The 23,672-nt window shown below is 41.6% G+C and overlaps 1 protein-coding gene across 12 annotated transcripts in view; it reads left to right on the plus strand.

Moving 5' to 3' along the window:
- Positions 1 to 23,672, plus strand: part of PTPRQ (protein tyrosine phosphatase receptor type Q) — a 2,012,995-nt gene that overhangs the window by 1,383,352 nt on the left and 605,971 nt on the right. For 10 of the 12 annotated variants that reach the window (XM_069629300.1, XM_069629298.1, XM_069629293.1 and 7 more), the window contains 2 exons: positions 16,404 to 16,545; positions 18,427 to 18,696. In XM_069629300.1, coding sequence (XP_069485401.1) covers positions 16,404 to 16,545; positions 18,427 to 18,696 — 412 coding nt within the window. The remainder of the gene's footprint in view (positions 1 to 16,403; positions 16,546 to 18,426; positions 18,697 to 23,672) is intronic. The other 2 variants (XM_069629297.1, XM_069629303.1) reach the window with 1 other exon arrangement.

A 23,672-nucleotide genomic window follows, 5' to 3' on the forward strand; every position in this document is an offset into this window, starting at 1 on the left:
AGGGGTGCAGGCAAGTGTTTGTTTTAGCTAGGGCTAGGGGGCCAGGAGAGAAGGTGGGTGGGTTGGAGGGGTAGAATGGGGCCTGGAGGGACGAGGTTCAAGCGGTGGGTGTATGGTCTGAGAGGCCAACGGGCAGGGACTTTGTCCCCCACACATTAGTAGAGGCACACAGGATTGAGGGCATGGTAGAAAATTGCCCACAGCACCAAAGCAGGATGCAGGAAAACTCATCTCAGCAAAAGTGGCCTGGGTCCATTTTCATAGATCAACCTGCGGGAGGTAAAAGATTGATGCTGCAATTCATTCTCGATAAAGACTTGGCAAAGTTACCTGGGTAATGCATATTGACATTCCAATCAATCAATAACTTTCTTCTGCCTTAAGACCATCAAAGTACCTCATGAATCATTAGAATTATGAATTATTCGAAATTATTAGAAAAACAGAGCACAGAAAAGAAACCTTTAAATAAATGACCAATCCAATCCTTACACATTGTTTATAAAATAGCTGCAAGGGGGGCTGGGATCTCATACACATACCAAGTATCCCATTTACCACACTCGAGTCCCTAAGCTCGATTTGGATTGAGTCAACACTACTATCCCCCTGATGATGTAGCCTAGTTCAGCATATTATGTCCTCACGTATTATTGATGTGCATGTGCCAATGTTTGGACTTGTCTGGAAATAACCCTCTTCCCATGAGTCTCCCCTCCACCTTGCTTCCTTTTCTGTCCAGTTTAGGGTGGGTGCAGGGCCTGGTACAATCATGAAGAACAGATTCGGTTTCCATATGGTCGACCCTTGGGGTTGGCCTACTGGCCTTGCGAGCAACACTAGGTATGGGATCTTTACGCCATGTGGGTGAGCTATAGGATTCAATATGCTTGGGTAGGGGGGGGGGCATTACAGGTTAAGGTTACATCTGATTTATTCTGGAGGAGAGATTTTCTGTGACAAAATGAATGAGATCACAGTGCACAGAGATCACATTATATTTGAACAGATAGATGTTAGTTATTTGTTGCACTCTGTTCACTTAGACAATACTCTACGTTAAGGCATGCATTTGCATTGTGTCAAGACCCCCTCTTCTTTGGGCATTGTGAAGCCTTGGCCCATCGTCTGGGTACGTGAATATCCCTAACCTTTGTGTTGGAAAAGTCAGGAGCCTCAGCTATGGTATCTGAGCACCCAAACAGAGAGATCCTGCCCTGGACCATGGACAAAGAACTTGGAAATGGGAACTAGAGTGGGCAATCTGGTGCAGGGGGCCCTCCAGGTGCAAAAGGGAACACTTAAAATCTGCAGAAAACATGTTCCTCATTCAATCTGTCTTAACTTACTCCTGACCAGTGGGCAACGCCTGGTTAAAGTGTTCCTGGCACTCGGGGACCGTGTCAAACAGCCATCCCACAGAATGAGATGCCAATGTGGTACTTATAAAAACGAAATTGCTTGCAGATTAAGAATAATAATCAAGTAAAGTATCTCAGAGTATGTTGCCACACCTGTCTGTACAGGCCCACATTAATATCTCAAGAGGAGCATGCTGCCACCTATTTCTGAGGCAAACCGCATTCTAACTGGGTGAGAAATTACCATTAGAAATTAAAATATGTTCATATTTATTATTATTTTTTTTATTTGCATTTTTAAAGCGCACAACTGCCCTGGGGCATCGTGGCGCTATTACAGAGAGCTCACTTGTCATGGCACAGTATTAACATTGACATAAGTACAATATTGAAGAAGCAATAAACAGGCTTAGTGCTACTATGTGCTAGTGAGAATGGATTTTCCACCAGTAAAATAGAAGTAAACACAATGGGCCTAATTTACAAATAGTTTTGCGTGGCCCAAATGCATTTTGCGCCAGAACTGCTCTCTGTGCTGCGCAAAACTATGTCCACCGATTTACAAATCTGACTTTGTGCTGTTCCTTAGCACAATGCACAATGTTTGCGTGCATTGCACGAGGCGAGAATACATGCCCAGTGCAAAGAAGAAGAAGGGGCGGAATATGCAAGCATCCTCATTAAAGTAGAGATAGGAGGGATAACATGGTTGCAGGGAGGGAGGCACCGTTTAAATATACAAACACACCCCATGAAGTGCAAACAGATTCGTATTTACAGATTCAATTGTGCATCCGTACAAACTGTGAAGGACTCAGATTTTACCACCACCCGTGACCAGCCGCAAAGTAGGACTGCACCATGCAATCCTACATTTAAAAAACGCTACACAATCCTAGCGCATGCACTGGAACATATGTGGGCACTTTGCAGGTTATTCTGTAAATCAGGCCCAACTAGTTGCAAGTAATATAGAAAGAGAAGCAACATTTGCACTTTTGGTAGGATCGAATTCTGCTGCTGGGTTGAGTTTCGGTCACTGCAAGCTAAAAATGGAATGACAAGTAAAGAACATCCCAAAAGCGGGCACATCTATTAACATTTGTTTAATATTCATTGAAAGAAACACAGGTAAAGCTAGCCCAGTGTACATGTTTGCACAAGAGAAATAGCAAGTACACAAACATATGCCAATACCAACATAAGTGTTTTAAAGGCGCAAAAAGAAAAAGGCTGCTGGAGATGCCATTAACAATGTCTTTTGTGCAAGCAACATACAAAATACAATCAAGCAATTGCAACTAAAGAAATAACAAAGGAAACACAGAATGCATTGAAATTGCCCAATGGAATGTACAATGGTAAGCAAAACAACTTAGGGCCATCTCAAGGAAATACATCAGAAGAGATAGAGAAGAGCCAGAGAGATGTATTTTTTATCACTGACTCAGCTCCCACCATTACAGGCAAGAACAGTACTGAAAAACCTGACAAGCAAAATCAAATACTTTACCACAGAAGGAAGAAATGGGGCATTACTTATTTTTTATTTTTTTATTTTTTTAATTAAAATGTTTAGTTTGATTTATGTAAGAGGATTCAATTCAGCACTACAGCCAAGTCAACGCCTAGTCTAGAATACTGAATGAAAACCCTTATTGATATATCTTTATGTCCAGTTCATGCGTTCTGGATGACTACCCCTATATAACACCCCTCTCTTGGAATCCTCCTGACCCCACTGAGCCAAGAAGTAGTTCTGTTTTGCAAGTTAAAAGGTTTATTTGAGAATTTAAACAATATAGATATATATATCACACTTTATAATAAATTAATAATTGAATATCACACTTAATCTGATCAGTAATCAATAATGGATAGTCTGGCACTAGCACACTTCTTTATAATCAATGATGAGTGGTTATAGGATGGATAAGATAGCAACAATACTTTTATGGTTTCAAATGGATGCAATGTGGAATGAAATGCAGTAAAGAAAATAACTTGATAGAATTTCAGCAAAAGACAATGTAATCACTTCCTTGGACAATTCACCCCCCCCCTTTTATGCAATGCAAGGAAATGGAAGGAAGGCACACAATTCTCAGAAATGCAATTCAAATGTAATTCAGTTCACCCAGCAACTTAGACTACAGAAGTTGAAAACACAGGCCCAAATGCTTTTAAATGTGCTGGCAATGTAGAAAAAAATATGCTAAAATGCTTTTAATTCCCTCTAGGAGGTTCAGGGTGAGTGAAATCAAGTTAATATTAGTCCAGGCTCACACTAGCAATGATGCAGGGATGGTTTTTATGAGGCAAACAAATTTCTTTCAGAGGAAAGCAAAAGCAGCTATCTTTTTGCAAGTGGAGAAATTTTCAAATCGCGGCAAAATTCGCGAATGCGCCGGGCGCTATTACAGAAGAACTACAAGGGCTATCAATATCGTTTTGGGGTCCTATGAAAGCCTAGGATCTCAGCTTCCAGACGAAAGTTACTGTAAGTCTCTAGCACAAACGGTCGCGGAGATATGAGCGATTGAATAAAGGTCGTTTTTCAGATTGAAATTTTAAAGTTCACAAAGACAAGTGCAGCTTGCAACTAGCAAATCACAGGTGACAGCTTTGCAAATGACAGGTGACAGTTAGGAGACAGTTCTACTTAGATTAAAATAGATTGAATTATATTATTTTAACTAAGAGATTGGTTCTGCACAGTTTTCTAGGTACTCACACTATATTCTTGAGTGAAATGGGCCTCGCCATGGATCTGGTCAGGTTTTAGACGGGTCTCTGGTTCAGCTCTTTGGTTTTGGATACTGCTCTGCTTTCTCTGGGTCTTTTTGCACAGCTTTCTCTGGAGATTGATGGAGGTAAAGTATGGATTTTCCCGGCAGAGCTTCCAGCTGCAAATGGATTTGAAGGTCCCTATCTGTCCTGTCTCTCTGCTTTTATGTGTTTTGAAAATGGGTGTGTGTGAGCAGCATCACTAGCCAGCCCCTCTCCACTTATCATTGGCCAAGCTTTCATTTCTCCCCTGATTGGGGGAGCTAAATTGTGTCAGAGTGATGTCATTTTACAGCCTGCAGAAAGTCCACTCCTCCTGTCAACTTACACACAAATCTAGATTTGAACCAAATACATATTTGCAGAGGTACATATTGTTTTAAAATCATATGCACCCATCATGCATTACAGGAGGTATACCCTGTCCAAATCTGCTCTTCCTGGGGGCTTGCATTCAGAAATGGCGATATTTTGCACTTTTTAACTGGTTTGCAATTCCAGACATTGACCCAAATTTACACACATGTGCGCAAGGAGTATGGACATTAGTTGATGAAGTGTCAGATTTTTCACATGCACACATTTTGAGTAATATCCTCTTTTCCGCTAAAACTCCCCTGAACATGCCACCGGTTCTAAAAACCTCTTAAAATGTGGGCAGAAAAATCACAAGAATTATGGTATCATTTATAAAATTTTCACATGTCCGCTCTATGAGTTATTCATCTTTTTAGAGTTATGTTCTGGCCCCAAAGGGGTGTGGTTTTCCTCCAGCACAAGGTTGAATTTCTGGTTTTTCCAGTTCTGCCAAGCCAGCTTGCTCTCACAGGCAGTGCCCCTCCCCTGTGCTTCCAGGAGAAATCTCCATTTACGACTCCCGCCATAAAACATTTGCCTGAGTCAAGACAGGGCTTTGTTCAATTTCCTGCAGAGCCCAGGTAATTCAATCAGGGAAGTGTCATATCCCTTTTGGTGTGAGCAGCAAAAGGGCAGCTAGGCCTGGGAACACAGCTGTGACTCAAGTTTCACTCCTGATGGGGGTAGTTGCCAGGCAAATTGGAATCTCTTTAAGCCAGTTTTTAGCTACATGTCATTTCTGTTCCCCAGTTTCTGCATTCAAATAAAACTAAACATTTTCACATATGCAGCTAGAAGGCTGATTCTAAGTTTAAAACTATGACATTTAAACAATTGCAACCTATGTGACACTCAAAAGTAGGTCCCTCAGTCAATTTAAACATTTAGATTTTTTTTAGTGTCTTTCAGTCCAAATTTACTTAAACTGCTGAAATCCACAGCTCAGCCAGTCTTGTTATAAACCTTCAAGTCACTTCAGAATATAACTTTACATTGTATCCACCTCTCAGTAAGTCTTTCTTTGGCCTGTTTTGGGTTCATTTATTCAGGTTTCTACAAAATCTGGTGGTTTTAAAACGCCGGCTTTTGGATAGTGGTGAGTACTGGTACTGCACCCCTTTTTGGGATTTAAGAAAATGAATTCCCAACAGTTATGGGTTTGCTTTTGGCAATCAGCAATGCCATTCCCAATGGTTTCAGACTACTGTGTGGGTAGTCCAATGGTGGTTTTAGGCAGTGTCCTTCTGTGCCCATAACATCGGCAAAAATGAGTGGCAGCCTATTCTTCATGCATTTCCCTGTGCATTTTCTGGGAAGCTCTGGCCATCATGATGTTTTCCATGTCAGTACTGCACAGTTTTTGAGGTATGGCTCGGATGCATGGGTAAATACATCCCACATTTAACAAACTTTTCATTTTGCACTTAATTTACATTTGTGAAGAAAATACAACTTTATCACTACATTTCAATCATACAGTTTGCTGTCGTCATTGATCACTGTCCAAAATTTGATTACAGTGAAGATTAGGCGTTTGTCCTGTCCTCTTAATAAGTTGGCCCATCTTTCTTGGGTGGTCATTTGTTTATGGGATATTCCAAAGAAGTCTTTGTATAGATCTCTTTTTTCTTTTAGAGCCGGGCAGATCATGATCAGATGAAAAAGTGTTTCACGCACATTTTCTTTTTGCAGAAACGGCAGTCAGAAGTTTTATTATCTGTTTTTTTCTATCATAGTTAAATAATCGCGGGTCGGTAGGATATTTAGGCGAAAACGAAAAAATAGATCACGGATGGTGCGGTCTGGAAAATAATTCAAATAGCCTGGAAGTTCATGAAGGGTCCTTATTTCCGTTTTGCATTTTAGATGGTATTTATATTTGCTCTGTTTGGCTACTGTTTTGATCCAGTCGTTGTTCCGAATTTTGCGTTTCGCATGCTGCGGTCTATTTATCAGCATTTCTTCGCTAATTGATTCCGTTTGCATTTTTTGTTTGATCTCAGAAGTCCAATGGGAAAGAGATGTGACCTGAAAAGCTTGTTGTTTTTTTTTTCTTTAAGTGTTTCGAGCAATAGTATTTGATCTTGAGAGATTATTTTCCTGTGGAGATCCATTTTTTTCCAGAGAACTATAGGTTGTATAGAATGAAGAGCTAATTCAAATCGGATTCTTGGCATAGGGAATGTTCTGGGAAGAGAGAGAGTGTTTTCCACATTCTGGAGTTGGATGGTTTTGGGTTGTTTATTTAATAGTTATAGGCATGTTTTGTGAATGAGATTTTTGGACTGATTGCATTTTTCTCAGGAAAGCATGAGAGCCTGTTTGTGTTTTTTTTTTGTCTTTTTTTTCTTCTTCATCGTCAGCTCGTTTCCCACATGGCCTCTTTTTGTTAGATCAAAAATATCAAAGGGAGTACATGATGCTGGTTCGTCATTAGCCGGGCTCGGTAATGGTAGGTCCAGTGATCCCGTAGGGTAAGTTTGAATTTCGTATTGTGTCATCTGCTCTAATTTGGTTATATCTGCTTGCACTGAAATCTGTTTGAGTTTGTTTGGTTGATTGGTCTAGTTGTGAACTCACTTGTGGGTGTTTTTTGGCTTTTTCGTCCATAATTTTCTTAGTAATTGTTGATATTGTGTCCATCAAATTCTATTTATCCGCTCGATCTTCTCGACTTCCACAAGGCGACTTTGCCATGTCCTAGAAGTTTCCACTTCATAGTTTAGATGCTCTTATATAGTTCTAATGAAACCTTCTAGTTGGATTTGTTTGGTCATAATCATTGCTAGCAGGGATGCTTGGTCTTTAGTTGTGTCAACCATAGCTTCTTGGATCTTTAAAAAAGATATCATTGCTACTGATAACACTGCTACTAGCGTGTTCTGAAGGTCAAGCATCGTAGTTGGAAGTCTTTCCGGGATGTCAGGGCAGTTGTCCAAGGGTTCACCTTTCTTAAGTGGAGAAAAGGATTCTAGCTCTAAGACTCTGCTGTTAACTGGGTTGGTCATTGAATCCTGAGGAGATTTTGGAGAAATGTCTAAAGGCACGTGAACTCCTTTAGTTGAAATGGGTGTGGATGTGTTGATCTTTTGATTTGGGATCGTATTAAGAACCTCCCCAAAAACTTCTGCTCTTTTCTCTTGGGAGTCCATGATCGCATCTATTTCCATTATATCAAGGGAAAGACGAGCTATACGAACAGACAATGGTTTATTATTCTCACAATTTAAGGAGTCTGAGGGGTAATATGTTGATTGCCATTGTTGTTTAGCCTCTTTCTTGCAGGGTTGGTGTGAAACAGGAATCATCGTCAACAGGTTTGGAAACTCTTTCACTTGGTGGTTGGGGTTGCATTGATAAGGAGAGAACTTGTTTTAAGTGATCAGGTGCTGTTGTATCAAGGGAGAGATGAGTAGTTAGTTTGGGCAGATTAAGAGGCAGAATCCGTTGCCTCTCTGAGTCAGGTTTTTCAGAAGAAGTTGGGTGATTGAAAGGCTGAGGGGGGAAAGTGGTCAATGTTTGTGTAGGAAGAGTGACCTTCCATTGGTCAAGAGGGAAAGGAGCCTGGGGATCAAGCAACAGAGGAGTCTTTCCTGCTGATTTCGTATTTACAATTTTCAGTGAGAGTTTTGGTGGGGGTGGTACTTGGTCATCCGGGTGACATATTGCCGGAGTTCTAGCCGCAGAAGGTAACGGAGAGTGCTTATCTTCTTTTTTTAATTTCACTGTTGAACGTGGAGCACCCATGAGCTCCACCATTTTAGTTTCAATGTTGTTTGGGTTGCACGTGTGATTTCTATGCGTTTCTAGTGAGTCGGTGCTTTTGGTCACAATTGCTAGCGATTCTTCCAATTTTTCTTGTAAGCGCGTCCGTGGCTTTGTGGGTTCCATTAATAGTTTGTTTTAGCAAAGGGGTATTCAATCAGTGAGCAGTGATTTATTAGGGTAATACAAATATAATGCAGGGACAAGCACTTACCGCAAATCCTGCAGAATCCAGCCCGAAACAGCAGAAAAAAGAATAGGTCAGACGCCCTTAACTCCTCAGCGGGCTGCACACCGCACGGGTTAACGCATCAGAGATGTATACGCTGCTTCCTGTGGGCGTGGTTTGACAACGGCACTGGCGAACAGCTGATGATTTGGTTTTCGTGCTCTCTTTCAAACTGCAGCTGGGTCCTCCCAGCTGACTGACGCGAGTCAGGGCAGCTATAAGCTGTGCAGTGGCATGTGCAGAAATGGAAGGTATGACTTTCAGTAGATCAGGGGGCTAGTGATACCAGCCGAACAGCAGAAAACAGAATAGGTCAGACGCCCTTACCTCCTCAGCAGGCTTCACCGGGCATTACTTATTCATTGACAGGTGAGCAGATTTAGCAAAGCAAGTGGAAGAAACGTCCAATACAAGAGACTAGCTCTTAGTGGCAAGAGTGCATGGTAAAACAAACATAACTCCAAGCATATGTCTCATGCTGGCAGTGAAGAAAAGAGGAAACCACAACTGGAAGATCTGCAAACACACATCAAATGAGGACGGAATAGCAAACAGGAAGCCAGAATCAGACAGCAGGGAGATGCTTGCAGGGCCTAGGTAAAGTATAGTGCAGTACCCTCAGGAAACAGAACTAGATGAGAATGACGATGGATGAGGATGACGGCAAAGCCAGGAGTTAAAGATCTGCCAAAGGAATAGACATCTGGTCAAGCAGTTGTTGTCTATTCCATAAATCCATAGTCTGTATTTGAGGTGTCCAGGAGCATAAAGAGAGTTTAGCAAAGAGAGAACTATTAGGCACAGATGGCTCCAAGTAGCAACTTTAATTAGATTCTGCAGCCTGTGGGGTGTCATCAGAGTAAATTTTCCTACTTCTAGTCAATAATAAGATACCAAACATTGTGATAGCAATGGGGCTGTATCATAGAAGGAGAAGAAGATGCTCTCAAGTCACCAATAAGACAGGACACCCAGGGGGTAACTGAGAAATCGACAGGAAATATTGTCCAATTAATTAAGTGCACGGTTATGCATGCAAGAATGCTTGAGAGGAAGATTTGATAAATAGAGCAATACAGGTCAAGTATCTAGATTGACAAAGAATGATGGGTGCAATAAGCAGTGAACACAGTTCCATTACACCCTGAGCTCAGCAGTGCCTGTTCTATGATCCATTAATCAAACAGGGGACTTCGACATACAAGTATGGCTGGGCTCCAAGCAGAGTCGTGTAACCTGCCACTCTTGTTATATCTAAGTGACCACTCTATGTGTATGTATTTGTTGTTGAATTCCTGACATTTAAATATAATTAACATCAAAGCAAGCATAATGGGCTTCCACTTACAGTGCCCTTATGCAGCATGTATCCCAGAAGTTGCTGCAGACAACTACGTCAGAATAAATGTGAGGTAAAATGTTAGACACAGACATCTTGCTTCATCTCTGATTCCAGTCCGCACTATTATAAAGTGAGCCCTGATCATGTGCACGCCCCTGTGTGCTGCTCTAGAGCAATCAACAACACCTCAGTCCACCGTCTTTCAAACAAAAACAAAAATCCCCGGGCTCCAGCCACAACTCTAGGCACATCCAGCCCCTGCCCTCCTCCAGCAGAATGCTATAGTTGCACAACCACATTGACCTGGACACTTTAGCAACTTATATTTCTGCAAACATTGTAACCATGGTTGAACGCAACATGCAGAAGTTGAGGGGTGGGGACTTCCTGGTGGTGGTGAAGGACACAACGACTTCTCAAGCAAAGTAGGAAGCGTGCTGCCCCTCCTCTAGGTCTCTGGGGATTTGCCCCTAGTCAGGAACAGGCATCAACTGCACCATCTGGTCTCCTCAACTGTTGCTCCTGCCCCTGTAGTTGCAAGTGTCTAACACTGTTGAGGGACTGTCAGCCATGGAAGCAGCCCAGGCACAGGTTGAGGAAAATGGGTGGGACCTAGTGGATGCCTGTTCTTTGTTCAGCCCAGTCATCACAGAGGTCCACCAGCCCCTGGACATTGTGCAGTAAGAGTTGGATGTAGCCAAACTCCTAAGGGCAGAATTGCTAGGGAAAGTATCGGCAGCAAGACAAGGCGGCTAAGGAGTATGTCCTACTGGCCCAGGTACAATGGTGGCCTCTCACTCTCTGATGTTCCCTATTCGTGCCTGAACGCCAGTTTCATTAACATCCTGAATCTGCACGCTCCCAAATCTGAATCCAGGTGCGTGAATGCCAACAGTTTAGTTCCAGAAAAACTTATGTACTAATAACTTTGCAATCTTGGACTTGTGAAGTAATAATTGTGGGAATAATACATATTCCAGTCTCAGACGTCAGAGGAAACAATCAAAGATTGACTTATATGCTGCCTTGTAATTACCCAGGAACACCCAGTATACACGACATAGGTGAGGGCATTGCATTCATAAACCAAATAGCACACACGAATACCTTGTAAAGCCTCACACGACGGTAATTTAAAGTAAATTACAGCATCATTTTCCCCCAGGTGCTCCCACGGTATAACAAGTGTAGACTTCTGTATGTAGACACTGGCATCTGATGCCAGCTACTTCTGCAAAGGCTAGGTTAGATCACTGTTAAGTGCAGTATTACATGTCCAGAATTGCTTCTGAATAGAAATGCTTCTATGAGAAAACTAATACTTGGGTCAATGCAGGACAAGTCACTATGCAGTGATGCAATTCCATAGAGGGTTTTTCTCCAGACCCTGGAGTGTAAATATCTGTCGCCAATATTAGCAGTACTACCTTTGGAGATTGCTGTAAAAGGGCATTTATTGGCAGCCAAGGGGGCAGCCTGCAGAGGATGCTCATGTGCTGTAAGGAAATATTGTGAAATATGTAAGGTGAGAAAAGCAGAGCTCCTACCAGTGTTCACTATGTTCCACTTTCACCACGTCATGGTGGCAGTGTGTGTTGCATGTGCTCATTGGGATGGAGCTAGGACAAGATTCAAGGTAGGTTTGTGAAAACATGCATTTGTGGGGTGTTGTGTGTTCACATAAAGACCCAGCAGACATTCTTGGCATTGGGGTAATCCCTACATGATGTGTTCTGGCAGCTTGATCTAAGACAGGATCAGGGAGCGCCATTGGTGGATCTGGTAAATCTAGAACATATGTGCATGAACGGCGTGTTAGTGTAAAAGACTGTATGCACGTTGATGCAGAGCTGCCTGCATCTGTTTCTAAAGAACTTTCCTCTTGCCCTTGGGGCTTCAATGGCCATGTATCTGCATTCTAGGTTCTCTACCACGTTTGGGAAGCCCTATGCGACTTGAAATGAATGTGCCTTTATCTGATTGAGGACCACAGGGACAGTAGGGAAGGGCATTTGCTGGTGCGACCATTTCATCATGATGAATAATAACTATGAGAGGATAGTGGAAACCCATGGCTGGGTGATGCCAGGTACCAGCGCCACAGTGCGCTGAAATGTGAATGTGGCAAAGAAATAGAACAATATGGGGAACCTTACCAGGGAGAGGGAATGGTATCTGTTACATCGGCCTGTTAAGATCAATGTAGTATTTCATTTCTACCAGGAGGCTGAAAATGGTCAGCAGATCCAGGCAGCTCACCATTTTATTTGTAGATACCTATGATTTAGCAAAACAAGTTCATGCTTCTTCCATGATGCTCGAACATTTGAGCTGCATTGTATTTGTTCTGTATGTGTTGTCTCCAAGCCCTAACTGGTAGTTCTTACCATCTGGAGCAAACCACATATGGTACAATGTCTTGCTTGGCCACCTGTGTGAATGGCTACTGTTATTCATCCATCTGCTATTTGTATGTGTACAAGTGGGTGTTAAACAAGTGCAATGGTGCTGCATATTTTACAAGTGTTAGTTTGAGGCATGACATGGACGCATAGCTGTGCAACTTGACCTCCCTGTCTTTACACTTACTTTTCATGGCATAAAGTGTGTGGAGGAAAATGAGATGTGCTGTAAAACCAAGGTGTATAACTTGTATGTTTTGAGTACACACCTTGCTTTGTACCAAATGAGTACAAATATGTTGTTGACATCATACGAGTGATGACCAACTTAGCAATTGAATACTCACAGTATCGTGCTCACATTGTATAAACTTAAATTTGAATGATATTACATTGAAAAGTAAATCAAATTTATTTATGCACTTTGTGAAAGACTTTTTCTAGAATTAAAAATCCTCACAGACAATGCATTGTCGATTGTTATATTCAGGATGAGAAATGTGCATGTGACAAAGAAATAGAGCACCATTGCTATGAGGACAAGTAATGGAGTGAAGGCAGGTGATAGGCTTTGAATACTGCCAGGAAGAGACCCACGTGGTCTTGAAAGCTAGCAGACAAAAATCATAAGTTAACTTAATAAAGGTATCATAACTTCAAGATCCTCTTTTGATTTTTCTTTTCTTTAAAGAAAACCCTGCACTGTTTTGTTGTATAACACATTGTTCCTTTCTCACCTAGATAACATTTTGCTTCTCGGGGCTATTGTTAGACAGAACCCCTAATTAACACACTTTTCCAAAAGCATTCTTTTCTACCACTGTTTCCACATGGGGCTCATGCATGCATGCTGAATGCATACTTAATAGTTCAATCAGCACTGCAAAGATGGTGATTGTTTTACTACATTCGTGTCTGCAAATGTGATTCAGACGGGGAGAGATATTGCAACTTCAAAAACTGCTAGGATTCTGATTTAAACATTACTTCATCAAAGCCATCCCCATAGTTGATGGGCAGCTTTCATGTACAAAATGCGTGATTTCTGTGAAAGAAATGATCACTCTTTTTTTTTAAAAAAATAGCTTGGCCGATGAAAAAGCCTATACACCATGTTTGCCTGCCTTAAACAACACTTGTGAATTTGATTAAAAAAAAACAGCTCCAATTTGATACCTAAACGAATTAATAGCTTTCGGTTTAATAAATTAACCCAAACAACATTATCTAAACTTTTAATCTCCAAATTAAAGAGGAACTATTTCAGAACAATGTACATTATGTCTGGTGAAACTGTCCCTATGTATTCCTTTTGTTAATAATGGTAAAGCACAAACCGCATGATCTCAGTAGAGAGGCTCCCACACCTTTGTACATTTTGTAACACCTGAAGCTTTACACGACATTAATAAAGTTAATCCAGATCTGGTCCCTTTGATCACTGTTCCTTAAGGAGGTTTGCTTCACCTCAGTGATGAGGCACAACAAGGCTGAGACATGTGTCTGGGGTTGAGGATGGTTCTCCCATTTAGAGGGGAAATGTGGGTGGGACCAAGCTGATATGGAAAAATATATTTCTCCTCTGTGACGAGTACAGTGAGCTAAAACATGGCTGCCGACCCTCCTGAGCTGTAGACATTGCATAGAACAGGCTATCTAAGCCATGTTCCTTCTTGGTAGAGGAGCTAACACATCGTAACGTGGGGCACTGTTAGTAGGCTGCGGGTTACACTTCACAGTATTAATGAACATGTTAGTGAACAGGTACAAGAACCAGAGTTACATGCAGGAATCCATCTCCTCTGCAAGAAGTGAAAATAGGGGAAAAAAGCAAAAGAAGTTAAAATATTGAAGCATCAGGGTACAAACCAGGAAAACAGGTAAACACATGAGTGAGATGTGAGTGGCTGTTGAAACAGCCTCACAAAATGAATAAATAGCAACAGAAAAAGAAGGCAGCAGATGCATAGGGATATAAAAAAGTGAAGTTTAAAGTAACGAAAATGGAGGCACGTAAAGAAGTATTTTTAAGCATAATCTAATAAGGATGGACCTGACACACAGAAAACACAAAACCATTGATATACACTTGCTCTCTAAGGAACCCCAATCAGAAACACTGAACACCATAATTAAAGAGTTAGCAACTATGAACTGAGCCAAAGAGATGCTAGGTGCAAGCCATCCCAAAAAGAATTTCAGGTGGTGGTGAGCACATGGAAACAAATATACAATTGTTTGATGAAGCAGGCAGAAAATGAGCACATAAAGTGGAAAACACCTTGAAATGATTGAACCAAAACCAAAGATTGAAACACTCCACGGCCAATATCTTTGAGCAGTACAACAAGAATAGAAGAAACATGTTGGCATTATTTGGAATTTTAGATAAAAGAAGGCATTGGTCCAATACTTTTACTGGAGAAGTATTCAACTGAAATCATGTGGTTAGAATGTAACCTTTCAAAAGACATACTGCATATGCCCAAAGTACATACACACATCTAAGAGTACCAATATTTTGGGGAAAAATCCACACCTTATTACAGTTCTTAAAAGCAGGATGGACTTGGTATGAAGCACTATATACACGTGTTTTTTTTATAATTTCCATAAGCAGTAGAAGCCATATTAATATTAATAAGCAGGACGGAATAATGAAGCTTTGTTTCTCCTTTAGAAACATGTTCTCAATCATATAAGTATTTTCATCATATATTGTATGTTTTCCTACAGTGCTCACAAGATTATGTTTCAACTATTGTGCAAAAATTACAGAAAAAAGTGATCTATATGTAGGTTTCGAACTGATCTGAGCTACATTTCTTCCACAACTTGGGTGCATTATAAATGTAAATGTAAAATTTAGAAAAACATGTCTAATTAACATGTCATTAAAGTTAGATACACACTTTCAGGAAAATGGCCCACATTTGAATGTTAAAAATATGGCGTTTGCTTTCAAAACTTCAGCAGTTAATTAGAAAGATCCATTATTTTCACGGTGGCATGTTTTAGCAGAATGCGTCTTCCAATTTGAAACCTCTGCTTCTACAACGCAAGGTGGCTGCTTAGGCTGAAATTGCCTCACAACCCAAAGGGGAAACATTTTAACAGAAACCTGAAAGCATGGAAGACCTGCCATTTTCACTTCTTATACATGTTCCCTGTAATATTATTCAGACAGGAAAAAAATAAAATTGCATACGAAAAAGGGTAGAAAGAGTTACAAAAGTTATAACAACAGTAATAAAACTGCAAGTAACAGAGTTCTATAATTGTCAGACTTTACATTATTCAGGGCCCCTATTACAAAAAATGTCCACAAGGCGCATCGTCATTTTGTACGGTATTAACACTGGGGCCAACATTGTCCTAATTCAGAGGAAATAAGGCTTGATACACAAAGATAACCAATGGAGAGAATTTGAAGTTGCCCATGACTTTGCACCTGTTAATTCATGCCTGATTCGCAAAGCTACAAATTGCAACACATCTGGACCTGCGTGGAGCATCTCAGAGGTAGCCATGGGCAAATCATTGTGAATCACTTGTGCACATGAAGGCATGTCCAGATTTGCTCTTGTTTTAGGTGTTGTAAATCTGGCGTGCGGTGGCATCTGTCAATGTGAGATGCTCCTTTAATGCAAAGCTTGCTCTAGTGGTAATAACACTGACCTGGTGCAAACCTGCTTTGAAAGAATACGTTTTCTGCAATAGGGCAGTTTTGCCCTAGTTGTAATACCATGCAGAATTGCACTTGCACCATTGCAAAGATTCTGTAATGTAGCCCTACTTTGAAATGCTCACTCCATAAGAGCCACTAGAATGTGTTACACTTTCTGATAAAAGTTTCATAAAAATCTTGCAATAGTTAACCATGCTAGTTCATAGTCAACTTGACATGGACTGGGTGCAGGCAGAAATTCTACTACTGTTAACAAATGCTGGATGTTATTGGCGCTATTGCGAAATGTGTCATCATACTCAACTTGACATGGACTGGATGCAGGCAGAAATTCTACTACTGTCAACAAATGCTGGATGTTATTGGCGCTATTGCGAAATGTGTTTATGGGCGAATGCAGCACTTCTAAAGAGATTTGTAATTTTACGATAAAGATCCTAATCTGAGCTAACAATTCTTTTTTGTTGATTAGAACATATCAGGAGCATTCACCGAAGCACAATTGAATGGACTGGAGCCATTCACAACCTACTTTGTCAGCGCATCAGCATTCACGAAGTTTGGGAATGGAGACTTTTTCAGCAATGCAGTCATGTTCACAACAAAAGAATCAGGTACGACCATAATAATACCCCAAGCCAGCAGAGCATTTAACAGTTTAACATTTTTCAAAACAATATTAAGGAGTTAATTTCATAAGTAGGCTTTTACGCATTTGCTTACGTTACGCCGCATTTTGCCCGCATTTGTATGGTGGAGAGCAGGGGGATCCATTTGAATTGTAAACGCTGCCTACCATGAAAGCCTTTTTGGCAGCGAACATTCAATTGCATGGCGGTGTTCAAATGTACATTGCAAAAGGCAGTGTACACACTTGTATGCTGTCTTTTGTCCTGAATCTTTGCATTCCTCTGTGCAAATGACCAAAATTCAGCTGCTTGGACCTGCGCATGCGTACGGGTCCCTGCAGCCGAATTACTTGGATACTCCAAAATGAGCTCCTGATTTGTCGAAGTAAAAGACCCATTAGCATGTGGATTCCATTAATGGCCTTCTTCAAACCAATCAGAATGCGCAGAATGCAGTCTATAATCTCTTCTATAGACCTCAGTACAAGAATTCTGTGTTGAGCACTAGCATGACAAACACTACAAAAAAACATTTTTGTAGCTGTGTTAAGGGGGAGTTACGTTTGTGTCCTCATCTCCCGTCCCCCCCACAATAAGCATGTTTTACTATTTAGTTGCACCACTCCATGTCCCAATAGCCTTATAGACGTAGGCAGGGTGGTTATTATCATTTGCGATAATTATCCCTCCCTAACTTGTAGCCCTCTGCTTCATCTCAGGCAATAACTTGAGCGGGTCATTGTCCTGTAATAATTACCCCTCCCTTAGTCTATGAGCCTTAATTAGCATGTCTATTACGTGTGGTAGCCAATCAGTTTCCTCCAAACCGAGGCTAAATCTTAACGATCAAATTGTGGGTTTAGAGGAAGTAGCAAGCTGCCCAACCATTCACCCTACCTCAGCTGCCTGCCCCACACTCTCTGACTGTTCCCCTAGTCTACCAACACGCCCCGCCACTTACCTTTAACTTTCTAGCACTCCGTTTAACTTACCATGGCCTTCCATGGAAATGGAAAAAGGGCTTAGAACAGAGCCGTCTCTCCCATTTCCATAGTGGCCTTCTTTGAAGATTTTTCTTTTTTCTCTCAAACAATGAGTCATGAGTTTGCCACGACCTGTTATTTGAGAAAAAACTGGTTGTGGGGCATAGGTTAGCAAACCTGAGATGCCCTCTGCTATACCGGCTGCTAACCGCCTGGGGACCGGCATTAGAACCCTGCAATTAACTTGAGTCTCTACTGTTACCACCCAGTACATCACGAGGAACAGGTGATCATTGCTTAAATGTACTCTTGCAATAAAAAGTCAATACTAATTAAACTGTATTTTAAACTACATCACAATTTTTTAACTCGCTGTGTTTGTTTAATGCTATGTAGGTATTGTAAATCCTATTTCAGTGTTAAAAAGCTCAAACACTGTTACCATGCTATCAAATCCCAGAAATATTGGGTCACAGTTGCCACATTTTTGCTTGTTTCACATACAATGAAGCCAACTCAAGGGACAGGCTCTGATGTCCTCACTCTGCGACAGTAAGTTGTGGTTTTGTGGTATGAGATTGCAAGTGGATTGGTTTTTCAATCTCACACCACATTCAAATGGGGAACATTTCATTTGAAGAGAATACACCTTCTCTTCCCAGGGAGACATTTGTAAATGTGATATCTGCCTATTGTTTAATCCTGGACTTTATTAAGACAGACACACATTGTATTGTTGTTGGCCAAGCAGTTTTGGTGCCTGAAATCCAACGCCTCTCTGTGAGCCAGGGATCGGGGGAGGGATGCTAGCAATGCTAATGTTATTGTCTCTCTGTCAGTCGTGTGAGAATGTTAACCTTTTGGTGCATGTGTATCTCCTAAGCTCCAGATATTGTCCAGAATGTTCACTGCACAGCTAATAGTTGGCAGTCCATTTTGGTCCAGTGGGATCCACCTTCTAAGCCAAATGGATTGGTTACTCATTACATCATAGTATTTCAAAGCAGTGCGACCACGGTTTCCGCTCATGACCGTGTGCATACGTTCAGAGAGCTACTTGCCAATACCACTTACCATTTTACAATAAGAGCGGCGACTTCTGCTGGCATAGGAGAAGAACGGATATGCCATGCCACTACGCCACCAGAAGAAGGTAAACATTTACAGATTTCATTCTATAATTCCATTGAAGGCATAATGATATATTTTCAAGATGATGCCACATGATAGTGATTTCCTTCAGATCTCTGTCTACTGAGCTCCCGGGTTCCTTGACTTGGCATCTCCCCAATAGACATACATGAAACATGAATCATTCTTTCACAGTGTTCACGCAAATGTGAAATGCAGCACAAGTACTCATGATAGATAGAGGGTGCAGATTGGCAGTCTGTTACGAATTAATCAGGTCTTGGGTAATATGACTAAAACAGTTTGCCAGTCACAGGCATGGTAAATTAGAGCAAGAAAGAGAGATGCAAGCATCATATAATATCTCAGCACTTCTATAACGTGCGCTTAACGTGCGCATAAGTTGATTGCGCACACCACGCGCTTGTTGATGCAAGTCAACCGTTATCCTAAGGGAACGGTGAAGGGAGGTTATACAATAAGATTTGTATGCAGCAAAAAAGGAGAACCATATTCACGAAAATTCTTGGTAAATTGAAAATGTCCACTCTGATTACAAACTGTCAAAAAATACAACTTGTCACACCAGCTTAAGAGCGCTAATAATCAGGGAACGAGGCGAGGTGGAATGCTGGCAGAGTAGATCAGGCATGTGATTCTTCTTGAGGCAAATTCTGCATGGTAAACAATCTGGGCTGGTCTTAAGTCTCCCTATGCTAGCCATCATATGAGGATACCTTCACCAATTAAGTAATGATCAGAGAACCATCAAAAAGCACTCATGAAAATAATAGTAGTGCACTAGCACTTCAGGGATGCTTCACATAGTTCTTGACTTGTTCGTTTGCAAATATTAGTAAGTATGCATAGAGAGGACTGGTGCTTCGTGTGGATACTCGAAAGCAAATACTGAACCTTCAATTTCACATTTGCAGATTGGGGCAAAATCATTCTCACCTGAGACGATTGCTTGCTTCATACATACATTATATAGCAATTGTCATCTTGGTATGGATACCATCATGAAATAATATAACTCTTAGCCAAGAATGATTTCTCATGCACTGTTTTGATTGGATGTAATGTGTGTGTTTGCCGGATGCAGTTTTTGGAACTCAATGGCAACTTTTATTTGTACACATTGTTCATCCTACCAACTCTTTGGGGGCCTGCATATGTTCTTGATGATTTTAGTTTAGACACTACTGGGAAAATTGTCCTAATTCATAATCTATCACTGGTGAAAAAAGTGAACATATTTTAGAGGTACTATTACCCCATCTAAAACACTGGCCAAACTTCAAAGACTATAGAGCAAGGCTGAATGCTTCAGCATTGGGCATAAACTAGTGGACCACATAACACATGCACTGAAAGGCCTCCGCTAATACCCAATTAGGCATCAGGAAGAGTGCAAAACACTACCTGATTCACAACATCATGCACACATAGGCAACCAACACCTAACAGAACAGCTGCTTCCTTACTGTCGTAATTGCTCATGTTGGTTGACCTAAATAGGTCCACACATCACACAATGCAAATCTAATCTTTTAGAGGGGAACCAAGCCCCACACAAGAGGCATGCATATGAAAAGCCACCCACATGCCAAGCATTAGCATTTTGGGAGATATAGGATAAAATACTATAATAAAGTTCTGCCAACTCAAATTTGCAGGCCAGGGAATGATTTCAGTTTACGCTAACCTCACTCTTTGCTCTTGACAACAACCAACCATTCTTCAAATCCTCCCCATCTCACCAGATGACCCGCACAGTGAGCAACAATAAACACAGAATATTAAATTATAGCAGGGCTGATTACAAAGTTGTTGACATTGGATTTCATTTACATAGAGAGCCCTCTACACTTTGTTTGCATTTTCTATGTATTCCATGGAGGATAAAGAAGAGTGGAGCCGTCTTTGAATTTTCTACTCCACCCACCATCTGTATTCTAATAAAACGTCTAAAGAGGGAAACTTTAAGTAAGAAACGATGTAGATTATTTTTCTGATTGGGCCTTTGTAAATGGTTTCAATATATATACCATGTCTCAAACCAGATATGGCCTACTAATGTCACCATACATTATAAGGGCATAAACTGTGATTTTCTTCTTCATTCACTATTTAAGCAATATGCCCCGAGCAGCGGGGGCATTACCCAGTCTGGTAATGCACCGGGCCCCATAGTTATAGGCCCCGGGGCATAACCAGACTCAGTAATGTCCCCTCCGCGAGGGGTATATTGCTATTAGTACCCCGACCCAAGACCAGGGTGCTAAAATGTTTTTTTTTTTTTAAAGACACTGAAAATGGCTGTTGGGAAGGGAAAACAGAGTCTGTTTTCCCTTTTCATGTCGGCCATTGGGAGCGGATGCTCTGGAAACAGAAGTGTCCCCAGCGCGTTTGCTCCTGAAAGGCGACAGAAAAGAAGGTAAGAGGGGTTGGGGGGAGGAGGGAGGGAGGGAAAAGAAATTTTAAAAAGAAAAATGTTCCTGAATCCCTGGCGGGGTACGATGGCAGCCTCCAGCTGTGTGGACAAAGAGGCTGGAATCCCGGCCCAGAATCGAGGGTGATGTCATTTGTCCTACTCAGGCAGTAAACCCTGTTGGAACGGGATTACACAAAACAATGTAGGTCTGCCTTCTGAGGTTGTTAAATGGACAGTGCCCAGCGGTAGAACATGGTTTGCAGGAGAGGGCCCTACTCCACCACTCAGGTTTCTTCTGCATCCTTTGAGTGGTGAGGTTGGCCTCAGGTGCCAGGGGCTGCCTCGCATGGGTCGTGAAGGCCTTGCACTTGCCCTCAAGAGAACGGTCTGGTCTGTAATAGCATCAGCCCTAGGCTGGTTCTGCTACAGGCTATGTTTCCCCAGTCTTCACTCGTTCTGTAATGGCGTCTCCCATTACAGCACCAGCGTCAGCAAGCACCATCTCCCAGCTGCAAAGAGTACTCACTAATGCAAGAGCGCCCCGCCTCAGCCAGTGGAGCCAAGCAAAGTGCTATAAAGTTTCTCTACCCTGGGCGAAACGTATAGGGCCGCTTCGTGTGATTAAGGCCCAGTCCTGCAAGAGGCAATTCAAAGTGTCCCTCTCCACTGACAACAGTTTGTAGAACACAACATATTTTCGCCTCGCCTAATCACGCAGCGCTGAACACAACGTGACAGAATTTCCTCCTACCAGAGCATTTTCCAGTTTCTGGAGAGAAAAAAACCCGGTTATTATTGCAGGCTGCGCTTTCTTAGCTGCGCGTTCACATGGATTGTTTTCTGATGAGCTGCAGCTCGGAATCAGAGGTTCATGCTCGGGAATGGAAAGAGTTTTATAGCTGTTGTCAGCTTCTTATAAATGGTGGGCCTGCATTCGTCTCGCCCAGCCTGCCAGCACTGAGTCATTGACAATGCATTTATTTTTGACGTAAAGTGAAATCAAATTTGCTTCACTGTCTCACTGCATAGTGTCTGGCCTTAAAATTCCTCGCTGAAAGCATTTGATTTTTTTATATGTGTAAAACTAACAGAGCTCTTGGCAGCCTACAGATGTGCAGTTGAAATGTGTGCTCATATTTAAAAAAAAACGCTTCTTCCTCTAGCTTTCCCGCCATGGCAGGGAATATCTTATGCTCTACTAATATGCGTTTATTTTGCACTAATTGCCACAAGGCATCTTATATTAGGAACTTTACGATATAACTATTTTCTGTCTTGTGGTGCAACAGAGGCAAACCCCTACAAAAGACGTACACTAGCAGACCCCATTGACTGTTTTTGTAGCACTGAAAACATTCCCTAAATTCAATAGGGCCAATCACAAAACGTTGATTGGTGCACGAGATGAGATGCGTTCATGCAGCCCATGAGCTGCGTCAATAAAACGTGCGCCCTAGGCACAAAGGGCATTTGAAAGTGAGGTATGTCGATTATTAATTACCTTAGTATACACAAACGACTACTCTCTTCTGTTCAGGATTTTTCTGAATGCACCTTATATTGATACTCCTGCAGCGGCGTAACACAACATTTGGCAACCTCCCCATCGTCCCCTGCAAGCCCTGCTGAGGGCACCCCCCACCCCCCAACCTCTCGAAGAAGCACAGGCTGCACCACAGACTCCTGGAGCCAGTCTGGGCCACCAAGCAAGAGCAAAGCACAGTGTTGTTTTTATCTATTATGAGAACAAGAGAGTGGCAGCATGTGTGCCCTTGTGCCCAAAAGTAACAACCACCACTGTGCGCTAACCAGTATATTTTGTATGTGCTGTTCATGATAGAGGCAACTTTTTGGTGCTGGGAGGGTGGGTGCATCCTAAGTTGGGCATTGGCATTATAAACAATTTAAGGTCAATGGTGGCAGGTGAATATTTTTATTGGAAGGGCATTAATTTCGCCCACCAAATGTAGCAAAGTAGCCCTAGTAATGTAGGAGGTATGGATGCAGTTCTGCCGAGAAAATGTGTAAAATAATGTTTTGAAATGGTCCATTTTATGGCAAATATTTTGAGATAAATGGAGTAAAAAGCCATGCCATTAAAATTGGTTCTCTGGGGTAACACGTGAAAAAATCGAGAAGATTCAATTTCACCAACAGTACATGGAAGTATTTTACATTTTCATCATGACTGTGTCCACAACATACGCTGGCATTGACACAGTAAGTCACTTTTTATAAAGCAGTGACCACAATCTATCAATAAATACATTTCATAAAGCTAGATGTACAATCTATGCCAGTATAGTGACTGTAAATCACTTTCAGGAACAAGTGGCCTCAAACATTTCCAGTATAGGGACTGCCAAATCACTTTCATGAACATGTGGGCAAAATATATGCTATTGTACTGTGGATCTCTCCTGAAGGTGCAAACACATTGTATTCCAATAGCAGTCAATACAAATAACTGATTTGTTAAGTCTTCTTATAACAAACATACATTTATCTCTCCTGCATGCAGGGATGGCATCAGGGCCTTTTAACTTTTTCAGTCAAAATGG

Source organism: Ambystoma mexicanum, chromosome 12 (assembly GCF_040938575.1).
Source record: "Ambystoma mexicanum isolate Mex_15411 chromosome 12, UKY_AmexF1_1, whole genome shotgun sequence".
NCBI classification, from domain to species: domain Eukaryota; kingdom Metazoa; phylum Chordata; class Amphibia; order Caudata; family Ambystomatidae; genus Ambystoma; species Ambystoma mexicanum.